Source organism: Capronia coronata, assembly GCF_000585585.1.
Source record: "Capronia coronata CBS 617.96 chromosome Unknown acBCG-supercont1.3, whole genome shotgun sequence".
NCBI classification, from domain to species: domain Eukaryota; kingdom Fungi; phylum Ascomycota; class Eurotiomycetes; order Chaetothyriales; family Herpotrichiellaceae; genus Capronia; species Capronia coronata.
The window spans coordinates 46,934-63,135 of NW_006912895.1; the positions used below are offsets into that span (position 1 = coordinate 46,934).

The following is a 16,202-nucleotide window of genomic DNA, read 5'->3' on the forward strand; positions in this document are numbered from 1 at the left end:
ATTGCGGACGGCATTCCTGACGCCTCAAGCCGCACCCCACAGCAACTCGGCGATTTGCGAAATATGCAATGTTGACGCCGAGATGAATTGCTTAGGTTGATTTGCTATCCCTGACGCTGGTCAACGATCTCAGGTCCTAGGCGCAAGTCGGATCATCTCTGATTCGTCTCGCGAAATTTGACAGTGCTCATGCGGGCCGGGGCACGACACGATCAAGGTAAATACCCCTGACCTTCCCCCACTGGCAAGGTAAACAGTGGGCCGGGGATGGCGCCGTGATGCACCAGCCTTGCATGGCTCGAGGGCGGCCTGCCATGGTAGGCTCTTGGTCACAACCAATTTACTCTTTGGCCTTGGTCCGCCTCTCCTATCCTTGTTCGTCTCTTTAGCATGCTCATCATGTCCCTTCCTTCTCTGTTCTTGCGTCGTATCTTTTCACGTCTTTTTTCGCCGTCGCTGGCGTGTTGTCGTTGATATTTGCTGTCGCGCGCTCTGCGAGCTCCACGTTCCCTACTAAGTACTGACCCTGAGTCGCTCATTTGGGGTTTGCATCATCACGCGCTGTACCCAAGGACATCCGCCTGGCGTCGCAAGTCGATTCTCATGCAGCACCATCGTCCATAACGCGAGACCACACAAGTCGCCTGCGCAAATGCGAAAACGGACATTGACTTCGAGCGCGAGCGCTCTGCTGCTTTTCACGGCTGCTGTTCTCGGCGCAAAGCACGGAGTCCACGAGCACCTAGAAGCGCTTCACAAACGGCATCGCGCCAATCATCGGTTGGGCGCCAGGTCAACGGCCGAGGATGGAGCACAAGGCGTCGAAACAAGGGCAATCGCGGAAACCATAACTCCAGCGGCTCTGGAAAAGCGAGGAGGGCAATGTGCGTTCCCTACGGACGCAGGTCTCGTCGCTGTCACCCCAGGCGAATTGAACGCCGGATGGGCCATGAGTCCCGATCAGCCCTGTACGCCGGGAAGTTATTGTCCATATGCGTGTCCGCCTGGAGAAGTATCAATGCAATGGGATCCCAGTGCAACGTCCTACTCCTACCCCAAATCAATGGTTCGTGGCCCCCTACTCTATCTTGCAAGAACAGTGAGCTCATTACACGGCAGAACGGCGGGTTATATTGCGATGACGACGGGAATGTTCAGAAACCATTCCCGGACAGGCCATACTGTCAGTCCACGGACACCAACATTGGGGTGGTGAACAATGCGGGTGCACACGTCTCGTTCTGCCAAACTGTGCTTCCAGGAAACGAGGCCATGTTAATTCCCACTTTGGTCAGTAGCTACGCCACCCTCGCCGTGCCCGATACACAGTACTGGTGTGGCACAGCGGCACATTATTACATCAACCCTCCCGGTGTCGGAACCGACGAAGCCTGCGTCTGGGGCACCAAGGCAAACCCGTTCGGCAACTGGTCGCCGTATGTTGCGGGAGCAAACATCGACACGTCCGGTGAAACATTCATCAAGCTTGGCTGGAACCCTATCTACCTCGAACCCGCAACGCCATTCCGCACCCAGATGCCATCTTGGGGCGTCAAGATCGACTGTCCCGATGGTAACTGTAATGGTCTCCCATGTGCCATCGATCCCACCAAAAACAACGTAAACGAGATGGTAGGGTCGGCGAGCGATGGAGCAGGGGGCGGCGCGTTTTGCGTGGTCACAGTCCCCAAGGGATCGACGGCCAATTTCGTGGTCTTCAGTACTGGCGGCGACGATAGCGACAGTGAAGCCGCCGCAAAATCATCGACAAGCGGCGCGAAAGCTGGACAGTTCTTTCAGCCCACCAGCTCTGCAGAAATTGCGGCCACAACATCAGCTGAGTTGTCTTCGTCCCCGACGGAATCAAGCTGGAGTGAACCCCCTTCATCTTCCTTGGAATCGACTGCCAGTGCTTGGTCATCATCGTGGGAGCCTTCAAGCTGGTCTTCGACGCCACCCTCTTCGTCTTCGTCTTCCTCTTCTTCTTATTCTTCTTCTTCTTCTTCTTCTTCTTCATCATCATCAACGTTTTCCACGACCTCGTCCACCTCTCGACTGCCGACATACTCGGCTTACTTTTCTTTATCCGTCAATGCGACCACCTTCACTCCGGCCGCGGTTACTATCGAATCCAGCACTGTTGAGGCGACAGCGACTCCTTCGGGACCTTCAAGGCAACATTCCATTGAATCAGTAACTGGTGCAGCGTTCTGCATTCAATCTTCTCTCGCCAGCATCCTTTACGGCCTGGGCCTGTACCTTCTATTCACATTATAAGCGTCTTGGTCTCGTTTGCATATCGGTCGATTCATCTGAGCAACAATGTGGCTGTGGCCCTCGGAAACTTGACGCAGGCTGGCCTTGCAGATTACTCTCCAAGTCTCCTCTACCGCACATGAGTCGGCTGGATATGTTGAGCAACAGGCTTCGTTTCTCTGTCACGGATGTTTACGAATCATTGTTTCGGTAATTCCGATGATATACATACATTTTTCTGTCCATATCTTTATGGAAACGTCGACACTAGCAGCATCAACCACTCTTGTCCTATGTTTGTGATCGGGGAGAGCTGGCAAAGGACAATGTGGAGAGTTGGCATATGGATTCAAGGATGATTTTATGTGTTTCGTTGGGAGATGGTGGAAGGGCGTCGCATTTTTACGATATCTACGTCTGTATTCTAGAGCCTGTCGGTGGATTGGTTGATACATCTTGTTCGATTATGCACAGTTTCCATTATTGCTGAAGGCGGGCCGAGTTTTTGAATACGAGCGATTGGGGTGGCATATCGAAGTATACAGTTGGATCAGTGCAGTGGGTGAGAAGTATCCCTTGGATCGCGCCGGGGTGTCTTCTGCCGCGCGCAACCTTGAATCTAGAGATAAACCGCTCTCGCTGGGTACCTACCTAACTAGGTACAATACCTTATATCTTAGAAGTATCACCACAGAACCCCCGGAGTGGCTGAGCATCCTTAAGTGACCCGCGGCTTCAGTTCCCCGCGCTCGTATCACAGTACTACTATCCCGTCAGAGACTACACCTGCTCGGATCCCTCCATTTACCAGACAACCCCCGCAGCCTGCTATCATCGTTGTGAGCCTGTGTGATTGATATAGTCTTGGTCTTCACGCTTGACTCTGAGGAAAGGCTTCTATCCCTTGTACTCTGAGTCGAGGAACCGAGTCTAGTCGCAGTTTCTGGTTCGCGCACGTCGACATCTACTCGCCGTGGTCAAGATGCCGGCAGCATCGCCTCAAACAGTGAGTCTTCATGTGCCGTTGCTTTCGAAGCAACGGGTCTCACAACGCGGTTTGATGTTTTGCATGCTCTTCCCGGACCGCTGAACACTCACCCTTTCCCTCAACCACACGTCGTCATCCAGTTCCTGTATATCCAAGGCGACGGCCACTGCGACTGCCTTGCTAACACTCTCCTCTCTTTACAGATTAAATTAAAATCGACCCTTCGCCTCCTCATTCCACGTCTGCGAAATGCCCAGAAGAAGGACACAGCACTCTCCATCGCCTCCCGGCGCGAGATGGCCGAACTGCTCGCCCAGTCACGCGAAGCGTCTGCGCGCATACGGGTTGAGAACATTATCCATACGGACATCACGGTCGAACTCATGGAAATCTTGGAGCTATACGCCGAGCTGCTCCTCGCGCGAGCCGGCCTACTGGACATCAGAGATAAAAACATTAAAGAGGGCATGACTACGGGTATCGATGACACCGGGCTCGAGGAGGCGGCTGCGAGCATCATCTACTCTGCTCCACGGTTACCACGGGACGTGAGAGAGCTGGGAATTGTGCGAAACATGCTCATTGAGCGGTTCGGGAAAGAGTTCGCAATCAAAGCAAACGAGAACCAGGACAACTGCGTCCCTGCTCGGGTGGTGGACAGGCTCAAGGTCGACCCGCCTAGTCAGAAACTGGTTCAGGCATATTTGGAAGAGATTGCGCGAACGTATGGTGTGGATTGGCCGCCACACCAAGAGGAGGTGGAGGAGTTGGGCCGTGAAGTCGACGATGAGGATACAGACGAAGGTGTTGGTGGTGGTATGAAGGAGCCGCCCATCCCAGCAGACGGTACGACACCGGCCACGCCGACGAAGCCACACAAAATCGACCTTGGCTCTCTAGAAAATGCTACTCCGCCTTCGAGCTTAGCGCCAGGTGGTATGAAGAGCCCTGTTTCTGTCGCTCCGCCTGCTGCAAGAACGGATAACCCGAGCCCCAAAGTCAAGCTCCCTGGCGGCGGTGAGGTTGGGAAGGACGATAAGCCCAAGACGACAACTAAGTCGATGCTGAAACCGAAAGGGGCGGCAGCGGTAGGAGGAGAGGGTGTCCCTGGCAAAGTCCCCACGGTGGATGATCTAGCGAAGAGGTTTTCAGCGCTGAAGAGATGATGCGAAGCAAGAAAGATGAAGATGTGCATTTCAAGATGAGATCTCGTAGAAGACGAGGCACGGGCTATACCATGTTATGCACTTGTAACGCGCAACATTAGCCAGCCTCGTCCAGGAAGGGAAGTTACGCCCAGGGGCCTCCTATATAGACGACCATTCACACCGTTCCGAAGTCAAGCCTGATGTCGTTCGGCAGCAATTGAACTACCTCAACAGCGGCACGAAGCTCCTGGAGCCGGCGCCGGTTGGGCCTCTTTCCCATCTGACCATAGAGACCGGAATACAAATTTTGATCAAGTGTCCCAAGTCGGCCAGTAGGACAATGCTTTCAGGGACTGATCATCCATGCTGCAGGATGCCACCGAGCGTCATCCTCGTTCGACGCTCCGGGCACCGTCTAGGTCTTGGTGTAGCTGAGGCTAGTCGCAGCGCTCGGCTCTTGTTGACGTCTCCTCCGGTCTCGCTCTGGAAGTGATAGAATCACTCGCTCATGTGATATGAGATACCGGGTGGTGCTTCATGCTTTGAACGCCCACCTAATTTGCCGCCCAGGACGAACCTGCCGCCGGCTTGGTGGTAGAATTGTGTGACCAAATACCGTGTCTTCGGATTTATCGTCACACCAGCATGAACGTGACTTCATCTGGTGTAGCCACCTTGTTCGCCGTTGCTGTTCTCGGCCTACGCTGACGCCGCGTCACTCCAGCTTGTCAAGGTGCTCCAACCTTGTCAAGACAACCTGCTTGCTCGTCTCTTCAATCTCTCCAGCCAGAAACACCTCGTCAAGAATGGCGTAAACCTTATAGAAGTTGAACACTAGGTCCAGTTCACATACGTTTCCGAAGAACTGATCCAGGACCTCGACGAAGAAATGGATGGCTTCGAGATAGGCGAGCTCGTTGTCGTTAGCGTCAACGCAGACGCAGAAGAAGAGGCCCGCATATCGCCGATACACAATCTTTGTGGAGGACAGGTTCTGCCGGACTAGGGGTTGATTGTAGTGCGAGGTCGAAGCCGAGGAACTGGGGGCGGAGCGAAATTCGACGAAGTTGGATTGGTACTTTTGATCTCGAGGAGCAATGAGACGATGAACCTAACAGGTAGATTAGAGGCAGCGTCCGAGCAAAACACAATGGATTCCACAGCTTCGACTTACCTCGCCCTTCAACTTGACCTTCTCTTCGTCCGTGTAAGGAGCGTACCACTTGGCCAGCCGGGTCTTGCCCTGGCGGTTCTGGATGAGGATGAATGAGAGAACCATGTTCAGATCGAAGAGCACATGGGTGGATGGGGTCACGGACAGGCGCTTCTACCAGCCTCGAAGTCGTGGAATGTTGATCAAGGAGAACGTTTACTGGAATAGAAGTTGTAGAAACCAGAAGTGGTCGCGACGGTCGGCTGCCGAAAAGCGGCAACTCCGCGTTTACCTAGCGGCTGTTTCCACTTCCATCCATAAGCAGCGTCAGATAAATAAAATGCTTTTGTCCCGCATACCACAGTTCTGCTGATGCGGTGAGAGGCATATAAATACTTTTGAGAATCTGAACAAGTACAAGTGTGCCAATTTAATCATAGGGTCATCACGTTGCCCATCACAGCTTTTGCCTAAGATCTAGATCCCAGCGCCATGCACCGGCTATAACACTGTAATGCCTCGAGTCCGGTCGGGAGAACAATGAAGAGATGAGGCGATGACATGGTGTCTGTGTTTAATCAAACATCCTAGTCATGGCCTTGTGCGCCAGTTCGACGCCAACAAAAGTAGCTGCATTGGCCGGGACAGCTCTAGCCAGCGCAGGGCCGAACCCAGGGAAGAAAGCCTTGATGCCTCCGCTCCGATAGACACTGCTTATAGTGCCCCCGATGGTCGGTCGTCCCTCTGCGGACTGCAGCCTCGATTTGATGGTATCAACTGGGAAGACCGGGATCCACATAGCCACTCCAGCAGCACCGCCGGCCGTCATGACCGCAGGAAGACTTAGTTGCCCCGTTGCATTGCCATGTTTGTCCTTCGGGCTGAGGCTGCGCTTGACATATTCATAGACTGCAAAGTATGCCGCTGAACCGGGACCGTCGCGGGCAAGGGTCATTGCGCTGCCGCGGAAAACGGAGCGGATCCCTCCCTCTTTGTATAATTGCCTGACGACGTCGACACCGCCGCTATATTTTGGTTTCTCGCCCGGAGCAAGCTGTTTCTGTCCCTGGATCTGAAGCAGGACCTTGACACGTTCAAAAGGCGCCGTAATCAAGGTCATGGGGATCGCGGAGAAGAAACCAGCTGCTGATATCTGCCCAATGCTGTACTGGGGGGTGTTGTTGACGACTGGCACCGTTGCAAACTTGTCGACCAGCAGCTTGCCCATGTCGTAACCCCAGAAGCTCACTGCAAACATGGGTGTGACGCCCACCAAGGGCGCAGAGACACCAGCATAGAGGCCGCGAGCAAATCCTTCTCTTGCGATTGTTTTCTTCACCACGTCAATAGCACCAGTGTAGACGCCCTTCTCCGCCGTCTGCAGCCGCACTTTGACCAGATCGAAGGGATGGCCAACAATGACTGCGCACACGCCGCCCACACCTCCTGCAGCCAGAGATCGCAGCCCAGATACAGCACCCTTCGCCGACTCCTTGACTTGCTCCTTCACTTCTTCCTTCGAGGGGAGCTCCCCGACAGACGTCGATATTGTCGCCGGCGCCATTGTGAGATTGTGCAAGCAGGAGCCCGAGACTGGGAAACAGAGAAGAAAATGGTGACGCTCCACCCCTCAGATATGTGTTTTCTGTTAATCTCTGCTTTCCTTTCGGTGGAACGTGTCTAAGCGGACAGATGGAGCGAAGAGATCAGCCGCCCAAAGGTTCGTAGGAGGGGCTGACGACCGCGACGTGCGATGGAGAGGACTCGCTTAGCAGCGTGATATCATGGCTTTGTTCTTGGGATTAACGCTGTCCTGTCGTGGTAAATGGGAGCTTCTGATCTGAAGTCGGTTGGAAATCAAAATAGACCAACCGCGCGCACTTCTCCCTTGAAATTGGCCTCGAGCTTGTGAAACGAATATGTATATACTACTGAGTACTAGGGATGCATGTTTGTGTGTCCTGTCTTGAGCCGAGGCTCGGGGACTCGGCCGCCTTTTATCCGTCTCTCCGTGGGGGTTGTTCGTTTCTCCAGCCTTCCCCGAATTGTTATCGTTTCATAGCAAAATATGTACGTGGAATTTTCAGATTTACGCTCAGCCTTCGGGCAGACCTTTGTTGACACAATGTCATGCAATCGGTCCGCAAACGAACTGCGGAGGCGGTTATATGTTGATACAAGGCTATGTAGGACAGAAGGTGTTGCCCAGTATACATGCTTCACCACAACGTCCCAACTCCTGTTCAATGATCACCGAGACTCCATGTATTCCAGACATTGACAGTTTCAGTCCCTCGAAATATACGAAGCATTCCGCTTCTTTTAGACCGACATCCTGAGCGGTCTCAATGAGGGCCAGTCATACCATGCATTGCCTTCATTACCTCACCAAGCTGTTCCCCAAAGATGATGTGAGCCTCAGCAACCATCACGGTTGTGAACAAAAGCCAGCAAGCCATCATTATGAGCGCCACTTTAATCATGAGCTTCAGCAATCGGATGCGACTTGCCCATGGGAAGCTTCTCCAAGCCTCCACCAGGCCAATCTTGCCTTGACCCCCAATGATGGCCGGGGTCGTCCTTCCACCGAAAGTGCGGTCAAACGGAACAATGGTTTCGTCTTCTTCTGGTAGCATCGAGGCAGCAACCCTCACAAGGGTAACTGTGGCTGGAATCTGCAAAAGCACAAACAGTGCCAACATTAGGAACACACCCATGAACCCTTGTGCGCCGACAGCATAAAGGTCCTTCTTTCCAGGTTCATACGCGGGATCGTTCATATGCTTCAGGGACCCAAACGAGCCGCAAACCAGGATGGGAAGAATAGACACAATCTGGTTGGTTGTCGCCCACAATGCCACGGCGGGCGCAATCTTGGTCCATGTCCTGAGCGCAGGGATGCGCTGATACCATCTTTTGGGTCGAGATTCGGATATAACAATGTGTACCCACGCCATATGCAGATTGGACAGAAGAGTTTCGACCACAACGGCAATAAATGCAACGCCGATCCGGCTGCCAGTAGCCGCACCGAAGATCGCCACAAGCAAGCCACTGACCAAATTCCAGACAATGAACATGGACAGACCACGGAGTCGAGACCAGTACCCTGCTCGAGCCCTCAGGTGCAGTAGGGTCTGACGGATGGAAGATGTATATGGCTTGTTGCGGATGAGGAGAACTTCGTGATCAGCGTGAGCATTGCCTTCCAGATCGTCCGCAGCGCCATCCGTTGGCTTTGGTGGAGCAGCTGGAGAGTATGGCGGAGGTTCCGTAGGGTCAATGACATCGACAGGAAGGTAGGTTTCGGTCTCGGGGGCTTCGATCATGCACAGCGTGGGAATGACGTGGCCATAGGTGTAGGCAATCTAGGAGGCCGTTAGGTCAGCCTGGGGCCAGCCTGTCAAGGCGAACTGTATGACTTACACAGAATAAGGCAGCCATAAGAATGACAGCAGTCAGGAAGAACAACAGAGCAGCCCAAGGCGAGACGCGAGACGGTGCTTCCCCGCCGGAATGACCATCATCTCCTTGGTCGGCATCGGACATCGCCCCATGTATTCCATGGGCAGCTTCAAGCCCGCGGCGAAGTATGTGAGTCGTCAGAGTCATGGTGACAGCAGTTGGAGAGAATAGGTAAGTATCGATGAATCGAGAAGGATGAGGGTTGTAGAGGTGAAAATAGAAAAGAGGGAGACGGCACGTTGTCTTTATCCCAAAGGCTCCAATAATGGAAACTGAGCCTATTTTCGGTCTGCAGTGTTTCAGTAGTACAGAGCTGACGAATGCGATACCTGGGCCGCAGGCTCCCATGTTTCTCCGCTGTCTTGACTGCGCCACAGTCATACTAGTACTAGTTACACCATAACTTCAGCCTCGCCACTACTGAGCCAGACCTCATCACTTCATTTGGTGTCCGATGCTTTTAACGGAGTTGGTGCCTTAGGTACCTACCTATTCGTAACTTGAACGACTGATAAGTCCCGTCTCAATCACGTCTGCATGCCTTAGCAAGCTGTCGGGAGTGCTCTGAGTTCAGTAGCGCAGGTGAAGCCCTACGAGCACCATCAAGCAAAGCCTTTGGGTATTTGACCTCGATTCTTTTCCAAGCCGACTACTGCGCTTGAAAGGTCTTTGAACCCGAACTATCTTCCTGCTTTGAGTCTGCCGGATGGTGACCCAGGCACGGGTACATTCTCCTGCGCCACCTCACACACGAATGGCGGGAGCCGGCAACCCAAACACAAAGATGCCTCCTCGAGGTCGAACTGGCCGCCAACTCCATGCTTGAACACTTGAGATCGAAATAAATCACTTGCGGTTGTATGTATCCCTTTGTAGCGCAGGGCTTCGCGACTTCGCATGGAATAATCCGTGCACCCAGCATTTCTGTCCAAACCCAAACTCCATCGTATGCCGTAACCCCAGATAGCTGTCCCTTTGTCGTTATTCGTCACCAAGACTCTCCCGAACTATCCTTTGACATTTCCGCCTGAAAGCCTTGGGATCTTCTCTCCACAACTTTGCCGCGTCGACATTAGCCGGGCTTTCGTCGTTGGGACTGCTCAGCATGCTGATCACGGAGATCAATATCGATTCGGGGGATTGCACAGGGGACCATCTCTCGGCGGCTGATTCATATCCATATTTGTCTTCTTCGGGAGGATGGAGGATCGAAATGCATACTTCGCCGGAAGGATAGACGTTGGGATGGAATATCGGAGTTTCGAACTTCATCTTGGGTGGCATCAATGGGTATTCTGGTGGGAAGGACAGCCGCGCACGGAAGAGGCCACCTGAAATTGGGTCAGCCTGCGCACGAAGAACCATAACGTAGATAGCATGGATGACATACCGCCGTAGTATTTGCAGTCGTCGTTGATCAAAAGGATGACGGTCCATTCGAAGATGTTGTCGTCCACCAACCCGCAGCTGATTCCAGGGATATCCTTATCAGATTGCATTTGTTTCAATTGTCTGCCCAACAGGACCGCCGCGGAGGAAGTGGAAGCCATTCTTGGGATCGGTATGGTTTCGCGGGGGAAGGGTGTTGAGATCAGACCGGTGGAATATAATAGGGCCCTTGATTGCGAGTCTGTGCGGACCAAGATGATGCGTTTAGAAGCCGAGAAGGCTGGACCAGCGTTGACAATCTGCAGAAGTAATGTATGCAAAATAAAATAGACGCTGGCAACTATTAGAATGAGTGTAAGGGCAAAATAGAGGAATTGTTGTCTGTACTATGGGATACTAGTAGTCCGATTCGTTCATCTCCAACTTGAAGTGGCGGCACTCCTCGTAGCTACTGCTGGACCTTTGCCATTCCCCCAAATTACACGGGGAGAGATGCTCACTCCCCAACGCTTCGAGGGGTTTATTCCTATCATCTATAATCTGACAACGATTAAAGTGTTTAATCTACATCTCATAACCATCTATTCTTGTCGATTAACGTAGCAAGGCCATTTTGATTGATGGATACGAAGCGGTGTTCAGCCGGGACTCTATTTCGTATTCCCGCTCGTGAAACGGAGGTATGGGCGCACCTCTCGGACATCGGTGAACTTCTTCTGTGCATCCGCCGTCGAAAGGGTGGGAGGAACAATTACATCGTCTCCAACTTGCCAATCAACAGGCGTCGTGACCCCTTTCTTGTCGCCCGTCTGCAAACTGTCTATGACTCGAAGAACCTCACTGGTGTTTCGGCCGACAGACGCCGGATAAAGCATGACCAATCGAATCTTCTTGGCCGGGTCAATGATGAAAACACTCCGGATGGTGAAAGCAGTGCCTTTCTCATCGACGTTGGTCAAGTCCTGCGCGTCAACCATATCGTACAGGTAGGCCACCTTCCGATCAGCATCCGCGATGATTGGGAACTGCAAGTTTGTCTGCGAGATGTCGTTGATGTCTTTAATCCACTCGCCGTGACTCTTGAGATCATTGGCGCTCAGCCCTATCATCTTGACCCCCCTCTTGTCGAATTCACCCCTCAACTTCGCAAAAGCGCCGAGTTCCGTGGTGCAGACTGGGGTGAAATCGGCGGGATGACTGAAGAGGATTGCCCACGACTTGTCAATGAATTTGTGAAAGTCGATGTCGCCATGTGTAGTTTTAGCCTGGAAGTTTGGGGCCGTGGTTCCGAGACGCAGACGAGGTTGCTCTCCAGCAGGTGCTGCATACCCGCGACATACGTTCGCGAATGGAGAAGCGCTGAACCTCAACGAGGCATTAGGTCGTGACCGTGCGGCCGGTCTTAATGAGCGCAGGAAAGAGCGAGAGACCGATGAAGCCATCCTTTGATGCTATGAGGAGAGCGGAACGAGCCGTATGAGAGTAATCTGAGCGCGATCGATTGGTATTGAGCTTCGAGAAGGATACCTGAGGTCGGCAGTCTACATCAATATCACAAAATCTTGAGTTGCGGATTTGTGATTTCACTCCAGCCTTACGATTATGCACGGCGCTGGTACCGGCCAAATGGCGTCATTTCCGACACTAGTCCCAAAGCAGACCTCATAACAATAACCCCTTCTAGTACCAATCAGTGACCCAAATCAGACAAGATGACTTCTCAAACACTTCCAGAGGCGTAATGCACAGTATCAGATGGAAGAGACTGAAGATTTCTAGTGCTGGACGAAATTGGGCTTCCTCGATGCTTCCAGGCATGATCAATATCCTCCCAGTTGTCCGAGGACCAATGGCATATCATGCGTACGCCGGAACGCGCCTTATCGCCCCAAAACACCAGTCCCGTTCATGATACGTGTAATCAAGCCAACAAGGCTGACTGTGGCCCGCAAGTCCCAAGTCAATTTCCAAATTTCCAACCGCCCTCTAACCTCATGCGTTCCCGCTGCTCCCGATCCGCCCTTACTTCCTCGAGGGTCAATCCATCACCACTAAGAGCCCAATTAGCACTGCTGGTGCGGTCTCGAAGTCGCTTGAGTCGATCTTTGTTGCCTTTCGCGAATATCTCTTCCATCTTGAGTGGCGCAATTGGGCCGAAAACAACATCTCCGTCCATTTCTTCCTGGCGAATCAGCTGTTCGGTCAAGTGGCCTGGCGTTGCCCAGTCAGGAATTGGGAATGCGTTGCCTTCATCTTCAGAGTCCTCATCCTCCGAATCAGTCGGAATCTCAGGAAGGTTGATGGCTTCTCCATGAGGATACTGGGGCGATGATTTGACCGTCTGAATTGTTTTTTGCTGCATGATTGACACAGGAGTTTTTGAATGGGCCGGGGGGTTTGGAGCATCTGCAAATGGAATCTTGGCACCGTTGGCATATTGCTGCATCTGAGGAGGTGCTGCTCGAGTTGGCGGCTGTGGGAATTGTCCAAGATTGCCGGCTGGTTGTGCTTGTGTGTAAGAGCTATGGTTGAATATTGACGGCTTCTTTCCGAGCTGGGATTGACGGATCGGTGCTCCTGAAACCATTGGGCGGAACGTAGGCTCGGCAGTACTTTCGTCCTCTCCAGTCTTTCTTCTCTTTGCATCGTTCTGAGGCGGGCCCATGTTGTACTTAGCAGTCTGGACTCGTGAAGTGCCTACGTCCTCCTCCAAAGGCCGTTTTGGCGGCTTTGCCGGATTGGTGGGCAACGCATGGTTGATCAAGGAACGGCCGACAGGTTGGCCTCCGAGGCGTGAAGATGGACGCGCCTGATTGTAAGTGGTCAACGGATGATTTTCAGAAGGTTTCGAAATACTCACAGCTTCAGTTGCAGCCCGATCCAATCGTTGCTGCTCTGCCTTTCTAGCCGCCTCTTGTCGCTTCCGTTCGATGGCCTGTTGTTGGGCCTGTCTTCTCGCTTGCTCTACGGCTAATCGCTCCCGCTCACGTCTTTCTGCTTCTGCGCGCTGCTTCTGCTCTTGTCTTCGGGCCTCTTCTTGTTGTGCGGCTCGTTTGCGTTCGATTTCCCGCTTCTGCTCCAGCTTCCGCTGGGCCTCCCGCTCGTCCTGCTCCTTCTTCCTCTCTGCGGCGAGGAGCGCCCTCGGTTTGGGTGGCTGGCCATGCATCGATGACTTCAAACCGGTGGAGGTCGCGGATTGCAAGGAAGCGGTACTGGTCTTTTTGCTCAATCCTGGGCGTTTGGGCTCGTTGGGCATGATCTCCTGTGGATTTGAAGCAGCGTGTGGGGCGTTGGGTGGCACTCGTTGAGAAAGAGTCCCAACCCTGATAGATACAGGCGCTGGTTTAGCCTTGCTCGTTGGGGGTTCTCTTACTGGCCTGCCAGGTCGTGCTGGTTTGGTCGTTAACGCTGTGTGCTCAGTCTGGTCTTGGTGATTGGTCTCGTCCGCCGCACGCCTGGGACTCGGATGATTGGGTTGCTCCATCTTGATCATGTTTGAGGTCGTTTCCTGCGCGACACGTTGTTCTCCCATCTTCCTCCGCTCCTTTTCTCGTGCCTTCTTCAGTTGTTCATCCATCTTTTGCATGATTTGGGCGTCTTTCTCCTTCCGTCTCTCCTCTTTCTCCCGTTCTGTGGAGCTGCGAGTCTTCCTCACCGCCTTGTGAGGACTAGGCGGCAACGGTTTGTCATCACTGAGCGCACCAAGATTCGGGTACATGCCTGGCATTACACTCGACATCGCATCAACTGCGTTGGGTGAAAGTGTCTCAAGCTTGGCTGCAGCGGACACTCCTGCACTGGTGGTGAAGAGACCCTTTGCAGTTTTCATGATGGACTGCAACTTCGACTTGGAAGCACTAAGATCAAGATACCGTTTAGGGGAGCCCTGCGGAGTAGTTGTTAGCTGAGGATTTGAGATGGATATCGATTTGGCAGGGCTGGCAGGCGGTGCCATTGCTGCCTTTGCGGGCGAAGCCAGCGTGGCCGTGGACGCAGATTTGGCGTGGCCATACCCGGGTCTGAACTTTCCCGGGCTGGGAGACATTCGAATGGGTGTTTTCATTCGTGCCTCATGGGCTATCAATTCGGGAGCACGAATATCAAACTCGTCCATGTCGTCCGAATCCTCTGCGCTGTTCGTAGTGACGCTCTTGGATGGCGATGAAATGGCCACACGAGGGGACGTTAATGGCTTGATCCATTCATCATCATCTTCCTGAATCAATAGGTTCCGGTGGCCCTGTCGCTCATGGTGGTCATGGGCATCGTTCTGTTTGTTCGTAGCCAAGGTGGCACCCGACGGAATGGATTCAGACGGACGTGGTTGAGGTGCCTTTCCCAACATGTCTATCTTTTCGTGCAATCTTTGTGTCGACAACTTCGAATGGGTTTTGGAGGTATGTAGCTCCGCAGGGGATTCATCGTGCCCTAGAATCTCAACAATCTCGTCGTCGTCGTTCATTGCAATCTTTGCAACAGCTCCATCATTATCGTGGGCGAGAATCGACCCGGTCTGGTTTGGGGCCAACCCTTGCCGCGCGCCGTACGGCCCAGGTTGACGTGGCTGATCAATGTGACTCGTCCGCGACATTCTGGTACCTATACTCGTTTTCATGGGCTCTCGCGCTGGGAGGGAAGCGAAAGTCAAGCTGCTCTTCCTCACCAAAGGTCTTTCTGGCGTTGATTCGTCCGATGGCGAGCCGACCTCATCGAAGGTTTGGGGTCCATCTGATTGCATGTTACCCACTGGTTCGGCTTTTATACAGTGTTGGTTGTTCGATATTGTTTCTTGAGCCGCGGGTTGTTGTGGCGGAGGCTCTGAGTCCGCGATCTTGGTAGTTGCTTCTTCCTTTGCAGAATGGAATGATCCTTCTGTAGTCCGAACTTCTTCTGAAAGCGCGTTTTCATCTGTGATATGCCCATGCAGGAGCCCGTCGGGGGTCCCTTGTCCCATCTTCGCTGGGCCGGCTAGTTGGAAAGTATGCATTTGCGTCTCCGCTTCGACATCGCCTTGGCTTGAGCCGTGGTAGCCAGAATCAGTCTGCGACTTGAAGGCATGTATGCTCTGTTCGCTTGCGTCTCGGGCGATTACAAAGTGAGGCTTATCAATGGTTAAATGCTTCTCAGGGCTCTGTCGTTGGGGTGGCTTCGACGAGAACACGTCACTCAGCGGCTAGGGCGTGGGCGTTAGAAAGTGGTAACATGGACGGAGTCAACATACTATGCGTGCATCTTGAACATTGCGTTTTCTCGCCGTACGTGGCGTCTTTCCTCGCAGCTTTCCTGGTGTTTTGAAGACATTGGACACATCACTGACGGCATCAGCTTCCCAGTACACATTCGCAGCTCAGAAGTGCCACTCACACATTGCTCTTGCTGAAGATCTCAGCCATATGCTCGTTTAGCCACTCAAGCTGATGCTGTGCTGGAAAGACCACCTCTTCCTTCTCATTTTGCAGTAACTGCAAGGCATTTTCCTTCTCAGCTGAGATCCAGGCGGCTGACCCGATTGCGGTAGCTTTGGCAGCCATTGCGCGGCCTGTACGGAATATGATCCGGTCTGGGAGGTAAATCACGGGTGGGTTCGGGGGATCTCGGTAAGGATTCGTAGAAGGATTCTCTCTCGACGCCAGAGATGGCATTGCCAGGTCGGTGGAAGATGATGTTTGACGTGTTGAGATCTCACAACTCTCGAGTGTTATTGAGGCTGCCAAATAAGTATTAGCTCGGACTCAAGGTCGGTCACCACTTACATCTTGGCACCGCGTGAAAGACACCCAGTCACGTGCAGTGGGGTTGGTCG

The 16,202-nt window shown here is 53.0% G+C and overlaps 8 protein-coding genes across 8 annotated transcripts; 2 read left to right on the forward strand and 6 right to left on the reverse strand.

The window, feature by feature from the left end:
• Nucleotides 1–652: 652 nt before the first annotated feature.
• Nucleotides 653–2,277, forward strand: A1O1_03301 (uncharacterized protein; the record flags this gene model as incomplete). Its single annotated transcript, XM_007724206.1, has 2 exons — nt 653–1,066; nt 1,120–2,277. The coding sequence occupies 2 exons, from the start codon at nt 653–655 to the stop codon at nt 2,275–2,277; spliced, it is 1,572 nt and encodes a 523-aa protein (XP_007722396.1).
• A 961-nt stretch (nt 2,278–3,238) lies between these two features.
• Nucleotides 3,239–4,410, forward strand: A1O1_03302 (uncharacterized protein; the record flags this gene model as incomplete). Its single annotated transcript, XM_007724207.1, has 2 exons — nt 3,239–3,262; nt 3,448–4,410. 2 exons carry the CDS (start codon nt 3,239–3,241, stop codon nt 4,408–4,410), a joined length of 987 nt encoding a protein of 328 aa, XP_007722397.1.
• A 697-nt stretch (nt 4,411–5,107) lies between these two features.
• On the reverse strand, nt 5,108–5,671 carry A1O1_03303 (AP-2 complex subunit sigma; the record flags this gene model as incomplete). Its single annotated transcript, XM_007724208.1, has 2 exons — nt 5,108–5,503; nt 5,567–5,671. The coding sequence occupies 2 exons, from the start codon at nt 5,669–5,671 to the stop codon at nt 5,108–5,110; spliced, it is 501 nt and encodes a 166-aa protein (XP_007722398.1).
• Nucleotides 5,672–6,119: 448 nt separating this feature from the next.
• A1O1_03304 (solute carrier family 25, member 46) lies at nt 6,120–7,109 on the reverse strand (the record flags this gene model as incomplete). The annotated part of the gene is made up of 1 exon (XM_007724209.1): nt 6,120–7,109. One exon carries the CDS (start codon nt 7,107–7,109, stop codon nt 6,120–6,122), a length of 990 nt encoding a protein of 329 aa, XP_007722399.1.
• A 781-nt stretch (nt 7,110–7,890) lies between these two features.
• Nucleotides 7,891–9,157, reverse strand: A1O1_03305 (uncharacterized protein; the record flags this gene model as incomplete). Its single annotated transcript, XM_007724210.1, has 2 exons — nt 7,891–8,913; nt 8,972–9,157. The coding sequence occupies 2 exons, from the start codon at nt 9,155–9,157 to the stop codon at nt 7,891–7,893; spliced, it is 1,209 nt and encodes a 402-aa protein (XP_007722400.1).
• An 834-nt stretch (nt 9,158–9,991) lies between these two features.
• Nucleotides 9,992–10,560, reverse strand: A1O1_03306 (ubiquitin-conjugating enzyme E2 G1; the record flags this gene model as incomplete). Its single annotated transcript, XM_007724211.1, has 2 exons — nt 9,992–10,341; nt 10,401–10,560. The coding sequence occupies 2 exons, from the start codon at nt 10,558–10,560 to the stop codon at nt 9,992–9,994; spliced, it is 510 nt and encodes a 169-aa protein (XP_007722401.1).
• Nucleotides 10,561–11,049: 489 nt separating this feature from the next.
• A1O1_03307 (peroxiredoxin (alkyl hydroperoxide reductase subunit C)) lies at nt 11,050–11,841 on the reverse strand (the record flags this gene model as incomplete). Its single annotated transcript, XM_007724212.1, has 1 exon — nt 11,050–11,841. One exon carries the CDS (start codon nt 11,839–11,841, stop codon nt 11,050–11,052), a length of 792 nt encoding a protein of 263 aa, XP_007722402.1.
• Nucleotides 11,842–12,359: 518 nt separating this feature from the next.
• A1O1_03308 (uncharacterized protein) lies at nt 12,360–15,930 on the reverse strand (the record flags this gene model as incomplete). Its single annotated transcript, XM_007724213.1, has 3 exons — nt 12,360–15,572; nt 15,621–15,711; nt 15,764–15,930. 3 exons carry the CDS (start codon nt 15,928–15,930, stop codon nt 12,360–12,362), a joined length of 3,471 nt encoding a protein of 1,156 aa, XP_007722403.1.
• Between the last annotated feature and the right edge of the window lie 272 nt (nt 15,931–16,202).